This window comes from Anopheles coluzzii, chromosome 2 (genome assembly GCF_943734685.1).
Source record: "Anopheles coluzzii chromosome 2, AcolN3, whole genome shotgun sequence".
Classification (NCBI taxonomy): domain Eukaryota; kingdom Metazoa; phylum Arthropoda; class Insecta; order Diptera; family Culicidae; genus Anopheles; species Anopheles coluzzii.
The window spans coordinates 46464511-46490484 of NC_064670.1; the positions used below are offsets into that span (position 1 = coordinate 46464511).

The 25974-nt window shown below is 46.0% G+C and overlaps 5 protein-coding genes across 7 annotated transcripts in view; 2 read left to right on the forward strand and 3 right to left on the reverse strand.

Annotated features, from left to right (window-relative positions):
- The window catches only part of LOC120947531 (DNA N6-methyl adenine demethylase), a 49282-nt gene extending 39423 nt beyond the window's left edge, over positions 1-9859 (forward strand). For both annotated transcript variants that reach the window (XM_040362916.2, XM_049606030.1), the window contains exons 3-9: positions 3193-4495; positions 4574-4793; positions 4873-5129; positions 5226-5387; positions 5472-5667; positions 5740-5826; positions 5911-9859. In XM_040362916.2, the coding sequence (XP_040218850.2) occupies positions 3193-4495; positions 4574-4793; positions 4873-5129; positions 5226-5387; positions 5472-5667; positions 5740-5826; positions 5911-6102 (2417 nt within the window). In that variant the 3' untranslated portion in view covers positions 6103-9859. The remainder of the gene's footprint in view (positions 1-3192; positions 4496-4573; positions 4794-4872; positions 5130-5225; positions 5388-5471; positions 5668-5739; positions 5827-5910) is intronic.
- A 208-nt stretch (positions 9860-10067) lies between these two features.
- On the forward strand, positions 10068-11624 carry LOC120947529 (complement component 1 Q subcomponent-binding protein, mitochondrial). Its single transcript, XM_040362912.2, has 5 exons — positions 10068-10442; positions 10559-10709; positions 10767-10957; positions 11036-11124; positions 11198-11624. The coding sequence occupies exons 1-5, from the start codon at positions 10214-10216 to the stop codon at positions 11348-11350; spliced, it is 813 nt and encodes a 270-aa protein (XP_040218846.2). The 5' UTR covers positions 10068-10213; the 3' UTR covers positions 11351-11624.
- Positions 11625-11666: 42 nt separating this feature from the next.
- On the reverse strand, positions 11667-12612 carry LOC120947530 (TP53-regulated inhibitor of apoptosis 1-like). 2 transcript variants are annotated; one of them, XM_040362914.2, is made up of 3 exons: positions 12531-12612; positions 12288-12460; positions 11667-12166 (listed from the first exon to the last, which is right to left on the reverse strand). In XM_040362914.2, exons 2-3 carry the CDS (start codon positions 12432-12434, stop codon positions 12068-12070), a joined length of 246 nt encoding a protein of 81 aa, XP_040218848.1. In that variant the 5' UTR covers positions 12435-12460; positions 12531-12612; the 3' UTR covers positions 11667-12067. The 2 variants fall into 2 exon arrangements, with proteins under 2 accessions (XP_040218848.1, XP_040218849.1); XM_040362915.2 differs by having other exon boundaries at positions 12535-12599.
- A 323-nt stretch (positions 12613-12935) lies between these two features.
- Positions 12936-16275, reverse strand: LOC120947532 (putative ammonium transporter 2). Its single transcript, XM_040362917.2, has 4 exons — positions 15529-16275; positions 14060-14455; positions 13766-13998; positions 12936-13701 (listed from the first exon to the last, which is right to left on the reverse strand). The coding sequence occupies exons 1-4, from the start codon at positions 15990-15992 to the stop codon at positions 13019-13021; spliced, it is 1776 nt and encodes a 591-aa protein (XP_040218851.2). The 5' UTR covers positions 15993-16275; the 3' UTR covers positions 12936-13018.
- An 8018-nt stretch (positions 16276-24293) lies between these two features.
- On the reverse strand, positions 24294-25951 carry LOC125906566 (zinc finger protein 771-like). The gene is made up of 2 exons (XM_049606033.1): positions 25691-25951; positions 24294-25628 (listed from the first exon to the last, which is right to left on the reverse strand). Exons 1-2 carry the CDS (start codon positions 25811-25813, stop codon positions 24423-24425), a joined length of 1329 nt encoding a protein of 442 aa, XP_049461990.1. The 5' UTR covers positions 25814-25951; the 3' UTR covers positions 24294-24422.
- Positions 25952-25974: the final 23 nt, after the last annotated feature.

Genomic DNA, 25974 nt, shown 5'->3' on the forward strand with positions numbered 1-25974 from the left:
AATGGGGCAAAATAAAATAAAAAATCATAAACTTCACTCCGACCCATCAACCTCTTGGGCCATGGATTTACTACAGTGAATTACCACGTCATATCACGATTGCTCACTAGCTTAGTTGGCTGAAGGTTAACCTTTTTAAGCTGTTTTCTCTCTATCTCTCTTTCACTTGCCCCCTCTCTTTCCACACCTTCAACAACTGCTTTTTTACGCATTTACCATGTGTTTGCCCCTCTCTCTCTCTCACCCTCTCTTGTTAGCAATTTATTTCAACGCCTTTCGGACGCACTTTAAATCCGATTGCGATTTAGTTTTACTGCTTAACCTACATCTTTGTTTTCCGCCTGTTTTTTTTCTCTTTTTGTTTTTTGTTCACGCGTTACGCATATTTTGTTGCAGTAAGTTATTGTTTTTTTCTTTCTCTAGGTTATTTTTTGATGTTGCTCTGCTGTGTAACGACCATTTCCACTTACCATCGACACGTAACACGCACCTGATATAGCATGAAAGTGGCGTATCGTATCGCCGTTTATATTTAACACAAAAAAGAAAAGGAAAACGAAACAAACACTGTTGGCAAAATGTTGTAATCTTGCGATTATTTAATCCGTAACTCCCACAACACCTTTTTTATTTCGTTGCCTGACTGCTGACTGGCTGGAAGTGGAATTTAGTTTTTTTTCCTTCACACTTGCATTTGTCCGTGGGTCTGTGCTGACTATTTTTGTGGCTTTTAACTGGCGCTTCACGCTAAATGGCTTGCGGAAGCGTTGGCGGACCGGTAAAAGCTCCAGTTTTTGCCATATTGCCAGTTTGCCAAATTTACGTTGATTTGTAATTGTGCGGGTAGAGTAAAAAATGGGAGGCGGTAACATGAGAGGCGTGAAAATACACACCCCTCCCTCATTGACTGGAGGTAACACTGTTAGAGAGGGTGTTGGAAGTTTGATTGAAGCGGGATTGAGCAATGAATCACTCACCAAGTGCATCACTAGAGAGGGCTAGAGAAGTCGCGTCATAAAGTAACGCCATTTAAAATGTAATGAGAGCTTTTGGCGATAAAAACAAAAGCAGCAAAACAAAACAAAAAAAAGGCTTAATTTAAGCTTGTTCCGGTTGGTATGTAACATGTACAGTTGTCGACACATTAATTTGTGGATGATTTTCTTTCTCCCAAAAAAACAACATACCATCATCCAACCAGATTGACGATCTCTTGGATGACCCAGCTTGTTAGTGTCAGTGTTGAGGCTCAGTGACACCGTAATGAAGTGTTACGTTCGTGGTAGAACATCATTTATTACACGCGTTTGGACAGCCCTCCCCCTGTCCCGGTGAAATAACATGACACATGAACGAATGGTGTGGCCCTTCTTTGGCAGTGTTTCATCGTTGTACTGTTGAAAGAATAAACCTTTTTTCCCCCTGCTACCAATTTATCATAAAAGTAATTCAGGTTCTGTGAACATTTGCTGTGTTTGTGACTTTCTTTAGGGCAAGAAATTGAATGTACGCACGATTTTTTTTTTACTTGCAAGGATTGTTGTTGCTGACTATGCAAACAAAAAGTGTCAAAAAATCAATTATCGCTTTTGCTTCCGTCGTTTCAATCAGGCGCACACAAAACTTATATCCTGGACAAGCATTGCACGATACATGATGTGAACGAGAGCAAATGTGTGTAGTGCAATCTATTTTTGATTTGCTTTTTGCTGCACAACTCATCCTAGCTTTGTACAGTGGTGCCATGGAACGTTGCATGATTGAGGTTTACTGTACCTCCGACCTCTACCTCAGCTCGTTCCTATCAAAACACGCATCCTTTTTTTAAAGTTAGCAAACAGACAATACAGCAGTGCAGCATATTGAGAGAGGTTATGAGACAAGGAGACATTGTACACGAGATGATATCCTCGATGTCGTTCGTCAGCGCTTGATACAAAACGTACAGGCACGCGTACAACCTTACGTGTAATACTGAGCAAAATGAAGAGAGCACAGTTGACATTTCATTTGATGAACGTACGACACCACCCACTTGGCCCCTACCGGTGTTAGACCGACTGTATTGGCGGAAATTGAAACCGATCATTGAAGTAACTATCCGCTGGCGTCTCTACCTGTTCTTCTAGATTGTGTCGTCATGTATTGGTGGCATCCCGGACGGTGTTTCCTAGCAAAAAAGAGAAGAGAATTTACGCAATTGAGCATAAGTCTTTAGTTCTGTAATTTGAAAGGTGGATGAAATGGGTAAAAAAATGATTGGATTTTTTAATCCATCCTAAGGACTTATTAACTGTAACTCCGCAACAAATATGTGATCAATGTGTATATTGCTATATCTCATCCGATGTGCTCACAAATGAGATGTTTTGGAAACAGGAAAGTAGAGAGAAATCATGTGAAATCACTATTCAAAGTGAAAACATTCAATTCCTTTGCAATAGATGCTTCTCATAAAACTGGCTAAGATGATCATTTGGTGTCAATTTCGCGCGGTCAACCTACTACACCAGAAGCTAATGTCCCGCTAACAACACACAAATGACATCTTCCTCCATGTTCCCATCCCTAAGTCTCCGACGTCTCAAAATCCGGTAAAACTGAAATGCAAATAAAACAATCACACGGTGGTGTCATACGGTTCGCGCGCTCCGCGGGGTTAACCATGAGAAGTGTCAACAAACAAACACGAATCTTCAAAACACGACGACGGCAGCTCCTCACTAGAGAAATCCTCGAACACAAATGTTTAGCGGCACTTGTAAGCGGCTCGTAGTTTATAGCCGAGTCAGAGGCAGAAGTTGCCCCGGCAGCCGCTAGTTTTGCCTTCAAGATATCATGTGTTGCGCGTGTTAGCAAATCGTTCTTACTCAAGGTGTACCCCGCCGCGCCACAGTCACACCACAAGTAATCGATGATCCATCGACATTGGCTGGCGGGAGACGGGAAGGGGAAGGGAATAAGAAGGGAAGGGTGGGGGTTTTGGAGGCGATGGATGATTGCCCACTTAAGTGACGAGCTTGGTGTAAACGATTCGTCATCAGCCAACGATAATCGCCTTGTTGGGCGGCGGGCACACCCGGGATGGTGGAACACGTTTCGACGGCACATCGTTGGCACGACGACGATTTTAGCATACACCCACCAAGCTGTTGGCCCATACTCATGTGTGCGTCTCGCTTCCCCTTTCAGATGTCGATGTGAGCGGTGTACCACGGTTCGATCGCAGCACCAAACCAGCATCTTCTGTCATCGGCAGCGACCAGTACCAGAAGCGGTTTCACCATCAACAGCAGCAGCCACAGCAGCGATCTTTCGATCTTCCACACTCGGAGTCAGTGTGTGACCACCGGCAGCAGGAAGAGGCAGAGGACAGTTCGCTAGTTGCGCGCCGCAACTCCACCGGAAGCAGCGTGGCGCTGAACGGAATGAACAGTCACACGGCGGCGATCAACCTGCAGCATCCGGGCACGGGACAGACGGCTGTGGTGGGCCACCATCGGGGCTTCTCGTCGACGGTCGTAGCAGCCGCGAATTCGGCCGCCGCTTCCGCCTCCGCCACCGACTGTCCATGGTTTTTGCCGCACCAGATGCCTCCACCACCGACGGCTCCGGCCCGCCAGCACAAGCGGCCCGCACCGCAACCCGGCGGTGCCAATGTCGTCGGCGGCGGAGGAGGTGGAGGAGGGGGCGGTCCCGGCAGTCACATGCAGCCGCCGCAGTTTATTAGCCCACCTCCAGCACCGCAGCAACAGCAGCAGCAGCAGCAGCAGCAGCACCAACAGCAACATAGTCAGCAGTCAGCAATAGTGCCGCCACCACAATTACCTCCACACAGTGTTAACCCGAGTCTCAGTTCCATCCATCATCCGGTGCAGCAGCTGGTTGCGCCACAGTCAGCACAGCAGCAGCCCCATCAGCCGCCGATACCGCCGCATCCCGCGGTACAACACCACATACCAAAATCACCGAACCAGCATCATCCACCTCAGCCGGCGTCAGCGGTGCTACAGCACAACCCTCAGGCAGCGTCAGCAGTCGGTGGCGGCGTGCTGACCAACAACAGCCACCACACCACGGGCCCACCGTCCACCGGCGCAGGGGGACCACCAGTAGCGCCTGTGACCGGCAGTGCCGCCGCCAATATGATGTCAACATCCATGAACAGTGCGCAGCTACAGGGACACATACTGCAGCCGGTCGGAGGGCTCACCGGTTCGGCACTTTCCATCCACCAGCAGCAGCAGCAGCAGCAGCAACAGTCAGCAATGGTGCAAGGAAACCAGCCGGTGCATCACATGTCCAACTCGCTGCACGGTCCAATCGGTTTACCAACGGTCGTAGTACCGCCTGCCGGGCACGACGGTAGCAATGGAGTGGGCGGTCCGGCTCCCGGCTGGAACTGCGTGCCGGTCGGACTTTCCTCACCAACGACCTCGGCAGCCGCTGCCGCCCAACGGAGAGCGGAAGTGAACGCGAAACTCAACGCTATGCCGTAAGTACTTTGCAGATAGTTGCATGCAATGACTTGCCCTTTCCTATTCGGTGTTCTTTTCTTTTCCCCCTATTTTAGCTGGTTCCATGGACGAATAAAGCGGGAAGAGGCAGAATCGTTGCTGAAACCTCGAGAAGATGGATTGTTTTTGGTGCGCGAGTCCACCAACTTCCCGGGCGACTACACGCTGTGCGTATGCTTTAACGAGAAGGTTGAACACTATCGCATCAAATACGTGGACAACAAGCTCACCATCGATGACGACGAATACTTCGATCATCTCGGACAGCTGGTGGAGGTATGTTGTACGGCAAAGATAGGCGTCACAAAACTCTGCATAATTAACGCTGAATTTGATTTTTTGTTGTTGCTCGCAGCATTACACGCTCGACTCGGACGGTTTGTGCACAAAGCTGATGAAAGCTCTGCCCAAGGAAGAATTCTGCGTAAAGGACTTCCAGGACAATGGCTGGGAGATCAAGATGGAGGATCTGCAGCTGAAGGAAAACATCGGCAAGGGTGAATTCGGGGACGTAATGCTGGGCATAATGAAGGGCGAGAAGGTCGCAGTGAAGGTGCTGAAGGATGCTGGCCGCGCGTCAAACAAATTCCTTGCCGAAGCTGGCGTAATGACGTAGGTTACGAAATTCGGTTTGGTTTCTCCGAAGAGAGTGGTTTACCTAACCTTTGCCTGTTTTTTTCTTCCTTCTATCTCTCTCTCTTTCTGCAGTACATTGGAGCATGAAAATCTCGTCAAGTTTATTGGTCTTGTATTTCACGACAAGTACATCTATCTCGTAACGGAGTACATGAGCAAAGGATCGCTGGTCGACTATCTGCGGTCACGTGGTCGGCAACACATAAGCCGGAAGGATCAGATCAACTTTGCCTAGTGAGTATCGCAGTACATGCGTTTCAATGCGGTTCGCTGCGGACGAACGACACTGAACGTGAATTTTCACACGTTTTTTCACAGCGACACCTGCTGCGGCATGGAGTATTTAGAGACCAAAAAAGTGATCCATCGAGATCTGGCTGCCCGCAACGTGCTCATTTCCGAGGATTGTGTCGCGAAGGTGTCCGATTTTGGATTGGCGCGCGACGAGCGTTATACTGGTGATAGCAGCAAGCTTCCGATTAAGTGGACGGCTCCGGAAGCGTTAAAGGAAGGCGTACGTACAAGCGGCACTGGAATATGCGGTGAAACTGATTACTGATTGTATTGTGCTTATTCTCTCTTGTAGAAATTCTCCAACAAAACGGACATGTGGAGTTTTGGAATTCTACTATGGGAAATCTATTCATTTGGCCGCGTACCATACCCGAGAATTGTGAGTGTTGCTTTTCCGCTTCTTTTCTTTCCTTCCTTCCTTTCTGAATGCCAACTCATATCTTTTCTTTGCCTTGCTCTACAGCCATTGGCCGATGTGGTGAAACACGTTGGCAGTGGTTACAAAATGGAAGCCCCCGAAGGTTGCCCACCGGAGATCTATGAAATGATGCGTCAAGCGTGGGATCTGGTGCCCGAAAAGCGTCCAACCTTTGCCGAGCTGAAGCGGCGGCTGTACAACTGTAAGCGTGAAACGGCCAACACGTACGTGACGTAGAGCGTGTGGCCCGATGCAGCGATCCAGCTGGGATGAAAGAAAAAAACTTAACGCGCAAAGGACGAAGACAAAGAGTCATCGGTATAACCGAAGAAAGGAAGGAAAAGGGCATCCGTAAAGATAAGAATGAATCTAATTGTAAAAAAGCAGACAAACAAAAGCTAATAGAAGATTTCTTTCACATCATCTTGAGAGAATTGTGCGCGCGATTGGAAGATGTCACGTGTGCATTGTCCATCGTCTGTGCAAACGATGAGTTTTGTGTGTGCCAATCTTGGCTTTGGTGTAGAAGCTGGAAGAATATTTCAGCTTATGCACGGTTAGTGTTAACACTTTCCTCAGTGGAATGCATTTTTCTTCCATGGTGTGTGGTACTGCATGAGAATGTAGCGTTCGAAACACAAACGGCGTGTACCTAGCGTACGTGTTGCGGTCCTAACGCAGCTTGGCATGCGCTTTAATCCTTTAATGGAACAATTGAAATGGTGATGTTTTGAAGCACATCGCTATGCTGTGTCCTATTTTGCCGGTTCTGTGTCGTGCTGTGTCCGCGCTGTGCGTGTGTGTGTTGTCCGTGGTATAGGCTGCTGCATACCAAGGTTCAGAGAGCTGCATCGATATTTATTAGTTGTGATTTTAATGTTTACTACCCTCCAAAACTCCTCATAAGAGCGACGGTAACTGTTCTTTTAAAGAATGAAAATGAAGGTATGGGGGAAAGACGCAGTATCAATGATAAAATGTGTCGATTTGGGCGACTGTGCGTACGTGCAGTGCAGGGGACAGCAAACAATAATTTATCGATATGATATTCATATTTGTAATTTATTTTCATCCATAACTGTACTTGATTGTACCAACTAATACTGCAAACGCGCGTACGTTTGATCATTGATTCTGCGTTCCTTTGGTATGCGGACACTTTACACCACTCTCCTCCCGGGAGCAGATACTCCAGACAACTGATCCCCGTAAAGAGTTGTAAATCACAATTACACGCGTAAAGTACGACCAGTTATGGTGTTTTTTTTTAAATCACAACACACAGGCACAAAACGGAACGAGATATCCTGCTACGAGTTAAATGATATAAATCAATTGCAAGCATTGTGGCGGGGCAGTTGTGTAGGGAATGTCAAGTAAAAAACAAAAAAACAAACAAATGTAACGCTTTACACTTTATGAATTCCTAACGCTAGAGTATTTAAATCAGAAAAACAAGCAGCAAACAAAAACAAAATCAATCCTCAAAACAAGGTTAAACAAGGTCGGAATGTGTAAAAAAATGGTTCGTTAAATTATAAATCGTTTTGTTTTTATTATTACACTTATTACTATTACTATTATTATTATGTTGCAAATCTATTCCATTATATTCTATGACTGAGCATCATTTGTGGACAAGCGGAAAGCGGATCGTGTGCTTGTGTGAGTCACTGGGGTTTTAAGTAAGGAATGTACTACCTTGTGTTTGTTAACTTACGTTAATGGTTGCGTGTAAAGCAGTTTTTTTTAAACAGTGAATCTTAAGTACTTTAATTGGCCCGCCTAGCAGTGTCCAAACAAAAAAAAACAATGGATGGGAAACCAATTGTTTTGTCTTTATTTTAATTCTAGTTGACGATTCGTTCAAATCGTTTGGTTGACTAATGTTTTAATCCGGCCTGCATAAATAATTTTAGATAGTAAGAAAGGAACACAAACAAGCCAACTGCGATTGGGCGCGGTTACCACGGCATACACTCCGATCAGAACATGTACTCACGGGAAGGCACCCACGTGGTAGTCGATTTTTTGTTTGCATATTCCTCCTCCATTGATTTGTGGTGTGTTTGTGTGTGTGTGTTGGTTTCTGGTCTAGTGATGTATACGTCCTGCATTTTATTTATGAAAGAAGAAGGGTTAGCTTTTAGTGCAACAAGCCACATTTTCTACAATTCTGTACCATTACTCTCCCCAACGCGTGTATTGTTTGGAAATGATGCGCATGATAAGTTGTCGTCTTTTTAATTATTGTACATAATTCCCTGGGCTTGCAAACAAAAATAGCAAGAACGGCGGTCCGTGAACTGGGGCGGTTAGAATGTAAATGCAAAAGTAGTTAAAGTGCGAACGCAAAGCAAGTCATTGAATGTGGAGTAACTGTTTGGCCACGTGCAAATTCCCCGTTCGGGGTCCAAATACGCGCAAAAGTTTTGATTGAAATGTCAAAGACTAGAAAAAAAACAAAAAAGCATGCGCCCCCACCACAACTATCATCCTATTGTAGCCTTGTTACCATTCCAAGTGAAACGACGTCTCGAAAGCCAACGTAGCGCAGACATGAAGCTTTAAGCAAAACGAACCGCATTCAGAAAGTCAACCGGAGGGGGAGGCTGTTGTAATAGACGATATCTTCCTGTTTTGATTCACAGCAAAGCATAATTCAACAAAGTCCAAATTTAAATAACGTTGGTTCAGCTATTGGAGCGGAAAATTACCTGCTACTGGAAAAAACGCCAAAATATCAATACACATACACTAGCCAGAGAAGGAAAGGCAACATTCATTCGGTCGTTCGATCAGTTTCGATCAGCATACGAGAAAATGGGGTCTCGATTTCATGGAAACTGGTTTTTATCCACCGACTAGCATAACGAATATAAAATATAACAGAACTCTATAGTCGATGAACACAAATAGTCTACCGAGCAAAAAGCCATTTAAGCAAAATAGAAGTCCAGCTTGCGCAAGCGGTAGAGCAACGGTGCGCGCATGCAACGAATATCAAATAGGAATGATCAAATTAGCAACACAGCGTAAACGAGACCATGTCAACCATTATCAAAGTAAACCATATTGTATCGAATACAACCACTCATAAACAAAACCCGATAGTTCAAATTGCAACATAAACATCATGCATGGTATAATAGCTAGTAGCCGAGCAAGTAATAATACTACCAAATTGAAGAAATTGCATAGTAAAGCTTCATCTCTGTAACACATTATTCAGCAAACACGGAAGCGCAAATGCAGCACAAATCGGCTGATGGTTTTTACTAATTTTCGGCTTTAAGGATTACTTTGGAAATCAATGAGTATAACAAAAAAGAAATCCATGCACAAATAAGCAAAACAGAATGACACAAAATGAGCTAAAGGTACGGGTGCATGATCGCCTCCATCACCACCACTACGTTCTCGCTTTTCAACAACTTTCGTATTAGTTAAGTAGTGCAGTGAAAATAGGGCAACCTTGAAACCATAATTACCTTACGACAGGAAGTAGACATGGATCCGACACCGAATATGCAGGCTAGAGTGAAAATAAACGATGGTAAGGCGCGCGAGATTGTGAGAAGAAAGGATGAGTATGAGGGCAACCATTTATGTACGAAGGGCTGGTGTCCATGTGTGTGAGAGTGTGTGTGTGTATGTGTGTATGTTTATGATAGAAAGTATGAGGTATTGGAAGAGGAAGAGTACTAGGAAAGCGACACAATCAATGGTTGTTGGCTAATGCTGTCTCAACAACTGAATCAATCCGAAAAATGATAAAAAAGTAAGCGAAGAAAGGAAAACAAAATGGGTTATTATTATAATTAGCGAGGGCTGGAAACAGAGGGAATTAAAATTAAAATCTATTCCGAGAAGAGAAGGTGACTGTATTCGGTAAAAAAGCGCAATGCGAGAAGAATGCAAAAATAAAACCAACAATACATTGGAAATTATTCAAGTAAACATAATAAACCAGCAAAAATCCTTACTATTTCAATGGTTTGTTTCTTACAGGTTTTGTGTTATGCGGAGTCTTGAAAGGTGAGAAGTGGAAAAGTTGTTTCTACTGCTTGAGATGTACTAGGTTAGGAAAAAAAACGGTTCATTTGAATTGTTCTTTCCGTTGTACGATGGCTGTCAAATGATTGTAGTGCGTTTGCTTTGCGCAAAATATGATCCAACCCGTGATTTTGTGTTCTTTCACACCAACCCCTTCAAACAACGTGCACCTGACAGCTACCTCGTGGTAAACAAAAACGGCGTGAGCGTGCTGCGGTTCTGTAAATAGGGCGCAAATTTGCTAAAAATTTCGTGATAATCGTTTGCTAAACGCACCAAATACACACTCATCATGATTCGCAACGTTCGCTTCCTGCGTTGGGCTGTTGGTAAAAGTTTCACCAGCGGTAAGTCTACCACGACCGTGGCACCATGCTCCCAGTGGAACGCCGGTATCATTGCACAACCCAGCAGCGGAATTGCAACATGCAATATCAAACCGCTGTCGGCGATGTCTTCGGGCATGAGCGCTAAACATGCTGCCGGCTTCTCTATCGCTAGCCGACAAATCCATACCAAAGGTAAGAATTTACTTTAAAAAAAGGGCGACAACTTTCTCATGAATCTGAGTCGGCATGCCGGCTTATGTAATCATCGGACATTTCTGGTAATGGGTGCAACATTGTCGTTTTGGCAGGCGAGCGTGAGCTAGTCGAGTTTCTGGCGGAGGAAATCGTGGCAGAGAAGAAGGCCAGCCCCAGCGCAACCATTCCGACGTCCCTGAATGGATTCGCCATCACATGCAACAAGGCCGATGTGGAGCTGACGAAATCGTCCGAACGTGAAAAGTGAGTGGAGTAGCAAGTGGAAAAATGAAAATCATTATTAATGTATACGCTTTTAAGGATCACGATTTCGTTCAACGTTAACCACACGGTAGACATGGAGGGCGAAGAGGCCGAAGCCACGGAAAACAAGCCGGAGTTTTCTGCTATGAAGAGTCGCCCCCAGTTCGAGGTTGACATTGTGCGCGGTGGAACGACGCTGTCATTCACCTGCTCCTATCTGCCCGGCGAAGCGCAGGAAGGAGAGTACAGTAAGTGTTTTGCGTTCGATTGAAGCTTAAATTGGATGTTATTGATTGATTTTTGTTTTACATTTCTTTAACTCGCAGATGATGTGTTCAGCATTGACGAAGTTACCATCTACCAGGGTGAATGGAGTGACAAAGTTTACGCAGTCGCTGGCGACGTTCTTGATGGGGTTAGTAAACGGGTTTTGAAGCCAAAATAGTCAAAAAGGGCACGGAAAGTAATGCTTTATACATCTTCCACAGTACCTGTATGATCTGTTGATGAATTTCCTCGAGGAGAAGGGTGTCAGCAACGAGTTCGCAGAGAAAATGTCCGACTTTGCCAGTGCGTACGAACACGCCAAGTACGTCGAACTGCTGGAAGCTATCTCGAAGTTTACCGTTGAGAAGAAGTAATGTTGTCCACTTGTGAATCGCTGGGCAAACCGATCATCATCACCTTTATCATATTGATGAGTTTACACACAGGAATGAAAAGCCATACTCCGTCTCTGCTATAGAATATTTGCATCCACTGTATGTCCCTTGAGCAGAGGAAGATGGGAATGTAAAGCGTCCTAGGAACCATTGCTGCATTTGTTATCGTCAGGCGAAAGAAGAAGACAGTGAACCAAACTCAGTGTCATAGTTTCATAGCATTTCATCGTACAATAAAATAGTTAAAACTCTATTTCAGTGACATTTTGTGTAAAACGAAAGAATCGAGCGCCACTTCGTATGTTAGTATTTTATTTTTAACAAAACCCACTTTTGTATGCTTAACAGGCGTGCAACTAGTTGTGATTGACGGAATAGCTATGGCTGTATGGCGCTAGAGCTATCGATTGGTTTCATTCCTACTAAGCTAATACAATTCAAGGAATGAGGGATGTCAAGAAAACGAAACACATCAATCGCCAGCCGCGCGATCAGCCAAACGATTCGATCACAACATTCACTTTGGGCATCGTCGCCTGTAGCACCGCTACCAGGGATTTAAAACCGTAATTAACTAAAATTGAACTTTTCGCTTGCTTATTTGACTAGCAGCCACTCAGGTTGACGACACACCAGCGGCAGTGATTGATTCTCGAGCCGTCCAGCAGGGAAAACAGGAATGGACACAGTTCCGCTTCAACTGCCCTTCGGTGGTGGCTTCTGCTCCTCGTCCTTTGTGCCGAGATAATCGTTTTCGATTTCCTTAAATTCGATTTGGTGCTGCTTCATGGCTTCCTGCAAAAGGGGCAGAGTTCAAGGCGGTGTGTGCGTGTTAGTGTGTACGTCTGCAAAGGTACCTCGTGCCGAAATGTGTCGTTTTATCAACGCGCTATCGGCACAGCAGAAGGGAACGCACCTTTACGCACTGCTGATAAACTTTGAACAGTGGAGCACACAGCGAATCGTCCGTATCGCCTTTGAGAAATCGATCGGAAAACCAGTTGTTGAAGCAGTTGTCGTAATCCTTCTTGAGCTGCGTACAGTTTTCACCGATGCTGTTCATGGTGTCTCTGGTGTTTGGTTTAGCAGCTGATGAAGGAAAAACTATTCTGTGAGCCACTTTACTTTGGCGGTGTTGCCTTTTCTTCTTCACAAGTGCCCGCCTTCGCAATTGCACCGTTCCTGGGCCTGGTTCGCGGTAACGATGTGTTGTGTTGATGTTGTTTCGCAATCTGTCGTCGCAATGTGCTCCGTTTATGCAGCCGGATGAAGTACTTGTATGTTTGTTGACACGCGTTTTGATTGTCATCGCTCGGTTTCGGTGTTGTGCGTACTAGAACGCGTGGTGTGATTTAATTTTGAGAAGGAATGTAATTAATTTCACTGGGTATTGCTTCAAATTGTGTTGTTTGTTATGAAGATTACTCACCCGGCAGAAAAATGTGCATGAATTGATGAAAATCTATGTTTCAGTGGAAATGGCAAACGCGGTTTGTTTACTTATCAGCTACTACACTGCTGTCAGAAAGACGCTTTCCTATCCATTTCGAACAAAATCGAATCCAAAACCTTCAATAACACTTTTTTTATTGAACAACAAAGCCTGCACTCGATGGGATGGTAACGGATCGAGCCGTGATTTGCCACTTAATCAATCCACGCAAAGTTGCGATCAGCGTTCCGATCGGTACTGCCAACCTGGTAGCTTTGCTCGCTACCAATCACGGAAAGTTGGTGTGTCTCCTTACCTTCCCGGCCACTCATCTTGACCGTGGTAATTCCCCCACGTTCGAACGCAGCATTATCCTTCCCGTTCCTGTGCGACTTGCTCAAAAAGCTCTTGGAGCGCCGTCGCGAACTGGCGCCACTTGCCGGTTCGGTCTTTTCCCTTGCTGGCCGATCGGCAAACTTATCCATCGCCTGACGCCACTGGTGCAGCTTCTGACTGGCGGCTTCAATTTCGTCCACACATCGTTCATGCCCGGGATTGCGCCCGATCGGCGGTGCATCGATCACATCGTCCAGATCGAGCTGAATGGGGGCCAGCGCGGACAGCGCTCGTGAGATTCCGATCTGCGTGTGTCGAATCCGGTGCTCCATTAGATCCGCCCCGAGCAACTCCTCGTTCGGGTCCATCCGGATGGGGACGACCTTGTTGATCAGCCACAGCAGCACAAACGTGGAGCAAACGCCCCAGCACGCCAGACACAGTGCGGAAAGTGATTGGACGCCTAGCATATACCAACCGCCCCCCTTGAAGAGTCCCGATCGTCCGCTCGTCGTATCCATGCGTAGTGGATTGTCGGCAAAGAATCCGACCGCTAGCACACCTACCGGAAGAAGCAACGCTTACAAGCGGTTTCAGAGAACAGAACGCGTAGAGTCGTAACTTACCCCAAATGCCTGCGATTCCATGCACGGAACTAGCACCGACCGGATCATCCACGCCCATCCGATCGAACAGCGGCATTCCGAAGCAGCACAGTGCCGAACCGATCGCACCGATCAGGATCGCTTCCCAGGCGTGATAAAGATAGCAACCGGCCGTTACCGACACAAGCGACGCCAGTATGCCGTTTATCAGATCCACCACATCCATGCGGCCGTCGTTGTTTATCATCGAATAGCTGCAAAGTGTACGATCGAATGAACAAGCAAGACACGACCGGAAGACGAAAGGTTACTTACATGATGCTGAAACTTCCACCGCCAAACGAGCCCATCATCGTCATGACGGCGGCCCGTGCTGCATACGCCCATTTGGCACCACTGACTCCGTACGTGCTGCCGGAATTGAATGCTAGCCAGCCCCACCACAGCACAAACAGGCCCATGCACGCGTTGACCGGATTGCCGAGCGGCAACGGATCCGTACCCTTGGCGTAGCGGCCCAGCCTTGGTCCGAGAATGGCGGCCGATGCGAATGCCGAAGCACCACCGATGAGATGAACTGGACCGCTGCCCGCTATATCGACCACGCCGAGGTTCTTGAGGAAGCCATGCTCGCCCCACACCCAACCGGCCGGTATGCAGTAGACGATCGTGTTGAAGAACGAGAAGATGCAGTAGGCTTTGAAGTTGCATCTGTTGAGTAAGCGGAAGGTGAGTCAGATTTTTGTTTTGTTTTTGCTTTCTTTATAATTTTCATTTTGGATTTGTAATACTTTGTGGACATTATGCAAAAGTGTTCCCCTTGTGTTTGACTTTATTTAGCCATTTACAGTACGACTTATCCAAAAAGGATTGTCGTCTGTGTTCTGGGTGTTTCACTTCTTATCATTGAGATCTGTAGGTTTATCCTTTTTAACTACTTTACACTGCACGACCTAAAAAACGTCATTTTTTTTTTCAACGAACTAATGCAAAATTACGGTACGAATGTTTTGTGCTTTGTTAATGTGCTTTAAACGAAGTGTAGCTTTCCTGTTTTCTAATAGGACTCCCAATGAGAATGTGTATTCCTATTCACTGCCACGGTCAGGAGCCATGCACCCGGTCCTCAGCCGGTCCGTGTGACTAATTGGCGTGTTTAAAGCACACTCGCTTTAATCAGTACGGCAACATTGAGACAAACACATAAACCAGCACACCCGGCATAGGTTGTTTTCAAAATCGGTGTCATTTAAAATTGATACTTTCACCGCGAATGCGCTAACGTGGTCGTCGGTGGTTGCATGATTAAAAGTCCTGCGTTGTCCCCATGACTAGTTGTTTTAACGGAGGAGAGAGAGAGAGAGCCAGAGAAAGAGGAAGAGACGAAAAGGTTGAGGTTGGACATCGCTGGTTAAACTTTTGACCCTGAAAGTTAACTATGGCCACCAATGTAGTACACCAACGGACACTGTTGTTGTATTGCATGATGAGACGGAACTGAAGGTTAACTCACAAAAGGGTTCAGGATTTCTCCATCGATTATGCATGCAAGCTGAGATGCTTCTTAAGGGAAAGAAACAGACATTACTCTATATAAACTACCACTGGTGGACAAATCATGAATAGTAAATGGCATTGCGCGATTACCTTAAACTTGACATGCTTGTCATGGTTTAAATTTTATAACACTTAAATCACAAAAATAGTCCAATCCATGATCACAGCACTATCCTCTATTTCTCTGCTCCCGAAACACAAGGTCGCCTAGACCATTCAGGACTAACCTTTCCGCCATAGCGCCGCTAACGATCGTGGTCGCCGTCGTCGAGAACGACAGCTGGAACAGGAACGCGGCAAAGATCGGCCCGAACAGTGGATCGCTTACGCCCGGATCGATGAGAAAGTCTCCGAGTGCCACGAACGGATTGTTCAGCTCGCCTCGCCCGAACGCCATCGCGTACCCGAACAGCCAGTACGTGAATCCGCCCAGCACAATGTCGATGATGTTCTTCATCATGATGTTGACCTCGTTCTTCACCGATACGCAACCGGACTCGAGCATCCCGAACCCGGTCTGCATGGTGAAGATGATGAACGACGACGTCAGGACCCAATTTGTGTCCTCCACGTTCAGATCGTACAGTCCCGGTATGACGTAGCTGTTGTTGCGCGCCAACGATTGGAATGCACCGGGGCTCGGTGTGGTTGATGCCGCTCCCGGCGACCCCATCGTTGTGCCGTTGGCCATTGCAGTGCTAATCAAACCAACTTATTAGACCCACTGTTCTATTGCATCACAAACGCACTGCACTTTGGGCATAGGCCACATGTGTAAAAGTCACGCACGAAAACACGTGATACGAAACCGTGTTCTGAAATTCCCGCGGAAAGGCTTTCCCAGTTCCTTGTTTTTCCCGAACATGTAAATCCGACCAGCGCTCGCTGACGACTGATTCACCAATTGGCGATTCGGTGGCGGTTCGGGTCAGTCAGTTTGTCGCAAAATTCGAAAACAATATCCGTCTCCCTGTGTTTAACCTATCCAATGTGGCCCCAGTGTATGGACGTTCTCAATCTCTGGCGTACTCCCGGAGCGTAGGAAGGGCTTTTTTTGTACAGAATTCATTAAAAAATTAGATGTCATTAAGCCATTAGCCCACGGGGCAGCTAATTCTGTCCGCGGCCTGGTCATGCAACGTTTTCCCGCTTTTCACGCTGGGCTTCGGGGACGATCGCGTGCTACGAGCCGTGCAAAACAATCGTCGGCAACAACATCAGGCCGCGTCCGGTAGCAGATTTTCTCGCTTGTTTGTGTGGTGAGTTGGATGGCAGGGTGGAACGCACCCCCCCCCCCCCCACCCCCATCACTCCCGTATCTTGTCGTTCCGCATTCCGGGGCGCCTACGACCGGCACCTTGCTACAAATGGGTGGCGGTAAGTGCGGTGGCGTGCGCGCTTGTGGACACCTATCGCCGGGTGATCTTTTTGAGCAAGGAAGATCAAAGTAGCGTGACCGCGGGACTCCCTGGTGACCGTGGCCGTGGCTTTTCTAAACACATTCCATTGGACGCACTCAGACGAAGTGTTGTGTGGTGGGAATATAGGTATGCTTGGAGCAATTGATATCCCAATCTCATCCGTGTCGGTATGCGATCGTTTCTGTTTGCTTATTTGATGACTCAATTTACTATGTTGCTACCTTAATTAGTTATCAATTTTGATTCCGACTCTATCGCTCTGATGATGCTTGTTGGTGTTGTCTCCCTTGTGTGCTTTTGACTCCGTCTCATGGAATTGCTCATTACTACGTTACGGTTGTTGGTTTCGGTTGGCTATGAGGTGATTATTGTTTGGCAGATGTAAGGAAAACATTGGCACGCATTTAATTTCCGGTGTGGAAATTGTTTTTCTTCTTATCACCTAGTTTTGCAATCAGATTTAACCAATCTGGATGTTATTCATGTGTGTTCGTGTTCGGAAATAATTTGGATAATTTGAAGTTTTTTAACTTTGAGCCAACTGGCTACATTAGCTGTTTTGTGTATTTTTTTATATCGCTAATCCAGAAACTAGTTTATACATAAACGAACATCTTAAAAATATTTTAATCCTACATCAATATCCCTCCCCAGCCCTGATTGTATTATTTAATAAGCAATGTTCCCTAGTATATTTGCTAATACCTTTTGTTGTGTAGGTAGCGCAGGTGTAGCCGCGACTCAATGCTGTCACGTAACTGACAGCATGTGATGTCAAAAAGGCTGGGAAGGACTTCGGCAGCGATCGGATGATCGATCGCTGCGACTCGGTATCAGGCTGCGGACTAGGATGGTCGATGTTTGATAATTGTTGTAATAGAGTATAAGTTTTAATAAGAGTCCGAGTGTGCCGTTTTATTAAGTGTGTCAAATGTACGTCCCGTTCCGAAACACAACAGTGGCGACGAGTGTCTAATTCTTTGTGTATTATTTATCTTCTGGGGAGAAAAATTCCGCGCCGCAAGCGACCAAGGATGAGCACCGAGGAGACGGGTGCTGCGGAAGAGCAAATGAGGATCGATGAGGAGCAGCGTCGTGCATCGTTTGGATTGGCCAGCGCCAGCGGAGGGTTAAATTCGCAGAACGGAGGACTGTTGCAGCCGCAATTACATCCTTTTGCTGACCAGCGCATGCTCGGGAGTATGCCGCGAAGTGAAACCGCCGCGATGCAGACATGTGCTCAGCCGCCATCGCACTTGGGGTCATTGCCTCACTTCCACGGTGGTCAGGCGCCATCGCAGTCAGCTCCAGCGCCGCCATCGCAAATGCAGCAAGCTTCAGGTCCGTATGCTACCGAAAGTTCGATGTTGCAAACGCTTCAGCATCTGCAGCAGCAGATGACACAGCAACAACAACTGATTAATCAAATGCTGTGTCAGCGTCTAACTAACCTTAGTGCACCTACGGCCGCGATACAGCCCGAACAAATAATAGATACGTTAGCTAGGAACATTACGGAATTCAGATTTGATGAGGAAGGTGGAGTTACGTTCGGTGGGTGGTTTGCGAGGTACGAAGAGTTATTTAAAAAGGACGCGGAGCGTATTGATGATGCAGCAAAGGTCAGATTATTATTGCGGAAGCTCGGGCCGGTCGAGCATGAAAGATATGCGTCATTCATATTACCGCAGCGGGCGGGAGATATCTCTTTTGTGGAAACGGTTCGGATGCTTACAAACCTATTTGATACACGGGAATCCTTGTTAAGTAAACGGTTTAAGTGCTTGCAAATAACTAAGAAAAGGAATGAGGATCACTTAGCGTATGCGTGTCGGCTTAATAAGGCTTGCGTTGAGTTTGAGCTTGGCAAGCTATCGGAGGAGCAATTCAAGTGCTTGCTCTTTGTGTGTGGTTTGAGGTCAGAACATGAGGTCGAATTTCGTACGAGGCTTTTGGCGCGCATCGAGGATAAAGCCGATCTGACGCTTCAACAATTGTCGGCAGAGTGCAACCGAATAGTGAATTTAAAGAAAGATAGTGCCATGATAGAGTCCCCAGCACAGGAAAGTGTGTTGGCAGTCCAGTCAGAACGAGTACATTTTAAAAGGTCGCAACCGGGTCAGTTTATGGGACCAAGTAAACCATGTTGGGCATGTGGTGATAGGCACTGGGCGCGCGATTGTCCATATCGCAACAAAGAGTGTTTCAAATGCAAGGGGATAGGCCACAAGGCGAGCCATTGTAAGAAAGACCGAAGGTCATTTGGACAACCAAGGTTCCAATTTAATCGTGGATATAAGAAGCGGAATAACAGCGTATCACGGGTGGTTACGGTAAAGGTGCAGAATATAGAATCCGGAAGAAAATATGTGGAGGTATTACTGAATAATGCGCCAGTTCGCATGCAGCTCGACACAGGGTCGGACATATCAATTATCAATAGAAACGCATGGAATTATATAGGGAGTCCAAAGCTTACGCCCGTATCGGTTATAGCGAAAACTGCATCAGGAGCTGGACTTGAGCTCGAAGGCGAGTTTATATGTGAGACCACATTAGGGAATGCAACGACAAAGGCAACCATAAGAGTGGCAAAGCAAGATCTTCTGCTTTGTGGTGCAGATCTGTTTGATGCTTTGGATTTGTGGTCGTTACCCATACAGAGTTTTTGCTGCTACGTAGAAGGCTCAGATTCGAAACCGCCTGATGTGCAGAAACGGTTTCCGCAAGTGTTCCAAGGCACGGGGCTGTGTAAGAAGGCAATTTTAAAGCTTGTGATCAAGGACAGCTGTCAGCCAATATTTAGACCCAAAAGGCCAGTAGCGTACGCCATGCAAGAGGTCGTCGAAAAAGAACTTCGGCGCTTAGAGGAGATTGGTGTGATAACCCCGATAAATCATTCAGAATGGGCAGCACCAGTAGTGGTAGTAAGGAAAGCCAGCGGAGCAGTGAGAATTTGCGGAGATTATTCCACGGGACTGAATGATGCACTTCAGCCGTATGATTACCCTTTGCCTCTCCCGGAGGATATTTTCGCACGTTTGGCAAACTGCAGCGTCTTCAGCAAGCTAGATCTCTCTGACGCTTTCCTCCAGGTAGAGATAGATCCGCAGTATCGGTCGTTGTTGACCATCAACACGCACCGTGGGTTGTTTAGTTACAACAGGCTACCACCCGGTTTAAAAATAGCACCGGCTGCTTTTCAGCAGATTATTGATGTCATGTTAGCTGGTTTGAATGGCGTATTTGGATATATGGATGATATCGTTATCGGTGGTTCAACAGTTCGAGAGCATAATGCCAATTTAGAAGAGGTGCTGAAACGTATAGAAGAGTATGGATTTACTATTAAACCGGAAAAGTGTGCATTTAACGTGGAGCGTATCAGCTATTTGGGGCATGTTATAGATCGTAGAGGATTAAGACCGGATTCAGCAAAGATTGAGGCTATCTTGAAACTCCCAGAACCGACTGATGTTACCGGAGTCCGTGCATTCTTAGGAGCTGTTAATTATTATGGCAGATTTGTGAAGAGTATGAGGGAGTTGCGATACCCTCTAGATTGCTTACTGAAGGGAGACAAGCCATTTCGTTGGACTGAGGAATGCAGGGCGGCGTTCGAGAAGTTTAAAGCAGTGCTATCGTCTGATCTTTTGCTCACCCATTACGATCCAAGACAAGAAATTATTGTTTCCGCGGACGCATCGTCAATAGGCTTAGGCGCTACTATAAGCCACAAGTATGCGGATGGATCGGTACGTGTAGTTCAACATGCCTCGCGAGCACTAACAAAAACTGAGCAGGCCTACAGTCAGATAGATCGCGAAGCACTTGCTATAGTATTTGCCATCACAAAGTTCCATAAGATGATCTTTGGCCGCCGCTTCCTTTTGCAAACTGATCACAAGCCGTTATTGAGGATATTTGGATCAAAGAAGGGGATCCCGGCCTATACCGCGAATCGCTTGCAGCGTTTTGCCTTAACTCTGTTGGCGTATGATTTTGAAATCCAGTATGTGCGATCGGAAGAATTTGGAGGAGCAGATGTTTTATCGCGGTTGATCGGAAACCACAGTAAGCCAGAGCCAGAATGCGTAATCGCGAATATAGAGACCGACAATGATTTAGCGTACGTGGCAGTCAACGCGCTTAGTATTTTCCCGCTTTTGTTCAACGAGGTTGCTGAAGCTACGCAACGAGATTACCTTTTACGCAACGTGAAAAACTACATAGTGAATGGATGGCCGAAAACGATGGAACATGGCTCAGAGCTTGCTAGCTTTTATAGTAGAAGAGAATGGTTGAGCAACGTAAAAGGGTGCATTCTTTTTGGAGAGAGGGTAGTGATACCAAGAATACTACAAAAGCGATGTTTAATGCAGTTGCATAAGGGACACCCGGGAATCGTACGCATGAAGGCAATTGCTCGTAGTTATGTGTATTGGCCGCATATGGACGAAGACATTATTGAGACAGTGGGTACCTGTACATCATGTCAGTGCGCATCGAGATCTCCGCCGAAGGTGGAACCAGCAGCTTGGCCCAAGCCGTTAGGTCCGTGGAAAAGGATACACATTGATTATGCCGGGCCGATAGACGGAGTGTATTTCCTTGTGATCGTGGATGCGTTTTCTAAATGGCCAGAGATAATTAAAACCACGTCTATATCAGCATACGCAACCATAGCCTTGTTAAGAGCAGTATTTGCTAGATACGGAGCGCCTATAACCCTCGTAAGCGACAACGGCCCGCAATTTGTCGGACAGGACTTTAAGGATTTTTGCAAGCGTTACGGCATAGCACACATAACCACTGCACCATATCACCCGCAAAGTAATGGACAGGCCGAACGCTTTGTTGATACGTTTAAAAGAGCTTTGAAGAAAATAAGAATAGCCGATATAAAACTCGATGAAGCTCTTGATACATTTTTGCTAACGTACCGCACTACCCCGAACCCTTTGTTAGACCGAAATCAAACACCCGCTGAAATAATGTTTAATAGACCTATTCGTACCGATTTGGATCTCATAAGACCGGCTGCAAGCAAAACCGAGAATGAATCGTTGAAAACCACAAGAGCTTTGAGTGCAGGAGATAGAATATTCGCAAAGGTTTACGCAAACAATAAGTATAGATGGATGCCTGGTGTGATTAGTAAGCGAATCGGAAATGTTATGTATGAGATTAGAACTGGCAATAATCAGTTACACAGGCGTCATATAAATCAGCTACGTAAACGCATTATACCGAACCAAAGCATAGAAACCACTAGTATTAACTTGCCGCTTGATATTTTAATTGCTGAGTGGAAGCTACCGGAACAGCGCAGCCCGTTAGAAGTGTTAGAAGCTAGGCCACCTACTCCAGTTTTAACGAGTGATATATCGAACCCTCCGAGACGTCGTGAACGCGTGTATGTACAACTGGACGGTCCACCTCGCCGTTCTTCTCGCATTAGAAGACTGCCGCGCAGATTACAACCGTACCAGTTGAATTAAGAGAAGGAGATGTTGTGTAGGTAGCGCAGGTGTAGCCGCGACTCAATGCTGTCACGTAACTGACAGCATGTGATGTCAAAAAGGCTGGGAAGGACTTCGGCAGCGATCGGATGATCGATCGCTGCGACTCGGTATCAGGCTGCGGACTAGGATGGTCGATGTTTGATAATTGTTGTAATAGAGTATAAGTTTTAATAAGAGTCCGAGTGTGCCGTTTTATTAAGTGTGTCAAATGTACGTCCCGTTCCGAAACACAACACCTTTTCTACATGGACATGGGTATCTATATTCATCCCAAATTCCCGAACCCCTTCTTTTGCCGTGTTCGAGAGAAAGATGCTTAGAATGGGGTTTGACCTTGAAACGTAGAAAGAAAGTAGAAAGCCTGTAATTTGACCTCACTGTCGTACAGTAACTTAAGCCACAAAGGACGAAGAGCTTATACAGGGTTTCCCACGATTTATTGGTTGGTTCCCATTAATTTTTGGTTGGTTCCCATATGTTTTGGTGCGTTCCCACGATTTTTTTGCCGTTTCCCAGAATTTGTTGGTTCAATTGTATTGATATCCAATCGAACGATACCAATAAATTATGGGAACGAACCAATAATCTATGGGATACAATGAATAAATCGTGAGACGAGCCCAAATATTATGGGAACAGACCAATAAATCGTGGGAAACCCTTTAAGTAAGAGAGTGATATACAGGGTTTTCCAGGGGTTCTCATAGTTGTGGGACACTTCCTTGACTCTAACTTACAGGGTTTTTCAGGAGTTCTCACAGATATGGAGCACTTTATTGACTCCTTCTTACGTGAAATGAACTTAAAGTAATGGGAATTGGACTCTATAGCACCCTTGTTGGACAAATCCAATAGCAAATTTGAAGGAGCCTGTCCAAAAAGGGTGCCATAGAGTCCAAATTCCATCATATGAAGCTCATTTCCAGTAAGAAAAAGTCAAGGAAGTGTCCCACAACTATGAGAACCCCTGGAAAACCCTGTATTAAATGTGAACTTTATATTCCTGTGAATTCACAGGAATTGGACTATATGGCATCTTTATTGAAGAGGCTCCTCGGAAATTCCTATTGGATTTGGATCCATCAAGGGTGCTATAGAGTCCAATGCCCATGGCATAAAGTTATTTTCCCACAAAGAAAAAGTCACTGAAGTGTACCACAACGATGCGAACTCCTGGAAAACCCTGCAACAAGATATATAATTGAATTGATCCTTCTTCTATTGCGAATTCAAATTTGCATATTGCACATTTATTCAATTGACGAATAATGTATAAAGATCCCCTCATCAGTAGGATAGTAAGCGTAAGAAGGTTTTACAGAGAATATAATAGCTTCTCCGTATACTTCTACTTGGTGTAACGCGTCCTATCGTAGACATGACCTTGCACAGGCTTTCGGGGCTTATTCAGTACCATGCCGCCGGATATAGTCAGTCATTGCTACGGGGGAACGGTCCATTCTAGACATAAACCCACGACGGCCATACTGTTAAGCTGCGCGAGTTGACGACTGTACCACGGGACCGTTCCCCATATACTTGTATTAAATAAATAACTTGAGGTGTTTTCTTTCGTAACGAGTTAGTTTATAACGAAATAGATAAAACCAATAATAATCACCGACAGCCGAAGTTCATAAGTGACTTAGGCAGATCTTGATCAAGTACGGTTGTTGCATCAAATAACAAGAATTGCTATAACCACTGTCAACAGCAACAACAATCGTTTTCCTTATCTTTTTATCTATAACTGAGATAAATCCCGTAGGAGAAGAAATTATGATCAGCACTACTTAATTACTTGGATACAGAGCTTTGTGAATTTAACATTGCGTTGCTTCGTCTAAAAGGCACTTTTTTATTTATTGAATTATATTTTGTATCATTAAATTGACTGCCTTTATGGGTTTAACAATATTATAATATTCTTAATTACTAGGGAAGCAGGAAGTTCTATATAATTAAAAATTAAGCACTATAATTAGCAGCATTATAGTAGAAACACAATTTCGGATGCGCAAATTATTTAAAAAAAAAAGCTAAACCAACAGGATGCGAACCACTACTTTTTTAATGCATAATGTTTCCCTCGTAGCAAATATAAAATAATCATCTGCCTTATAAACCAATCCCCCGCCCATGCACACTGTAAGCCTTGCCTCAGTCCCACAACATCTACTTGGCCGCCTTGAGCGCCCACATCATCATGCACCGCCTGCTGTTCATGTGCCGCCGTAGATCGGTGCTGGTAGTGAACCGTGCCGGACACTTGCCACACTGGTACGGTTTTTCACCGTTGTGAAACCGGATGTGACGCTTCACGTTGGAAACGTGCGTAAAGCCCTTGCCGCACTGCGGACAAATGTGGGGCTTGTCGCCGCGGTGCAACCGTTCGTGCACCACCATCGAGCTTTGCTGGTGGAACCGTTTCGGGCACACGCTGCACTTGAACCGCTTCGGGATGACGTGCGTGTAAAAGTGCCGATTCAGCGCGGACCGGTTCTGGAACAGCCGATTGCAATCGTCATAGGAACACTGGAATGGTTTCGGATCGGTGAGGTGCGTTTTCTCGTGCAAGGCCTTCGCTTCCGGTTCGTTAAATTCGCGATAGCAGTACCGGCACATGAGTGCATTGATCTTGCCCGAAAGCACGCGCCGAAATTTGACGGCATTCGTGTTGTCCCGGCGCAGCTTCTTGTGGTCGAGCTGCTGGTGCTGTTTGAGTGCCGCCCGGGTATGGAACAGCTGTCCGCACTGAACACACTTCAGTACCGATCCGGATTCGGCTGGAGAGTCGACGTGCTCCGTCTTACTGTTAACGTCATCTTTCCCTTCCTCCGTTTCATCGTTGAAGCTGTCCACTGAGAGTGATTCGGCCCGCAGTCCTATATCGTCAAGCGAAAGCTCCAGCTCCATCTTAACCACCTCCAGTGCTGGCGATGCTTCTTGGCCGCTGCAGTCCGTTCTGGCAGCTGTACTGTCGTTTAGTAGTGAAACGGAATCATCGGGCTGTTCTTCCGCTACCGCCTCCTGTAACGGTTCTTCCTGTTCTTCCGGAAGCCTTTCCGATTTGATCACAATATCTAGCCGTCCGGTGCTGGACACGTCATTTCCGGGCGTTATTTGCAGACACTCTTCGGCGGCAGCGTGACTGCTTTCGCCCATTCGCCCAGCCACCGGCGGTTCTGACGTCATAAGAGGAGCACTAATCGAATCATCACTGGTCGGAGTGGTCTGTTGCAACGTGTGGGATGCGGAGATTCGCGGTAGGCCCCCCAGGCCCAGACGGTTAATGTTGTTGTGGATACACTTCTCCTTAAACCGGTGTGCTATCCGCAGCTCGTCGTAGCACGGTATGCACAGCTCGTCTTTGGATTTTACCTGAAAAAAGCCTTTCTTTAATCCTGATTTGCATTAACCATATGACTGTGCCGCTGTCTTACGATGATTCCGGTCACGTATGTCCAAAGCCGATCGACACCCCGGGGATGCTGGTAGATCGCTATCATGCCCGGTTCCTCGATATGGCAAGCGACACACCGACCCCGACTCATGATGGAATTCATATTGTTTTGCTGGCGGGTTTCAATGCACTTTTACAAACTGCGGCAGTTTCATGCTGAGTAAAATTTAAGATAAAAAGTTGCAATAAAAAGTTGGTTCTTTTCACAACAAACAAACAACGTAAACAAACTGGTAGAAGACAGATCAATCGACAGATGGGAAA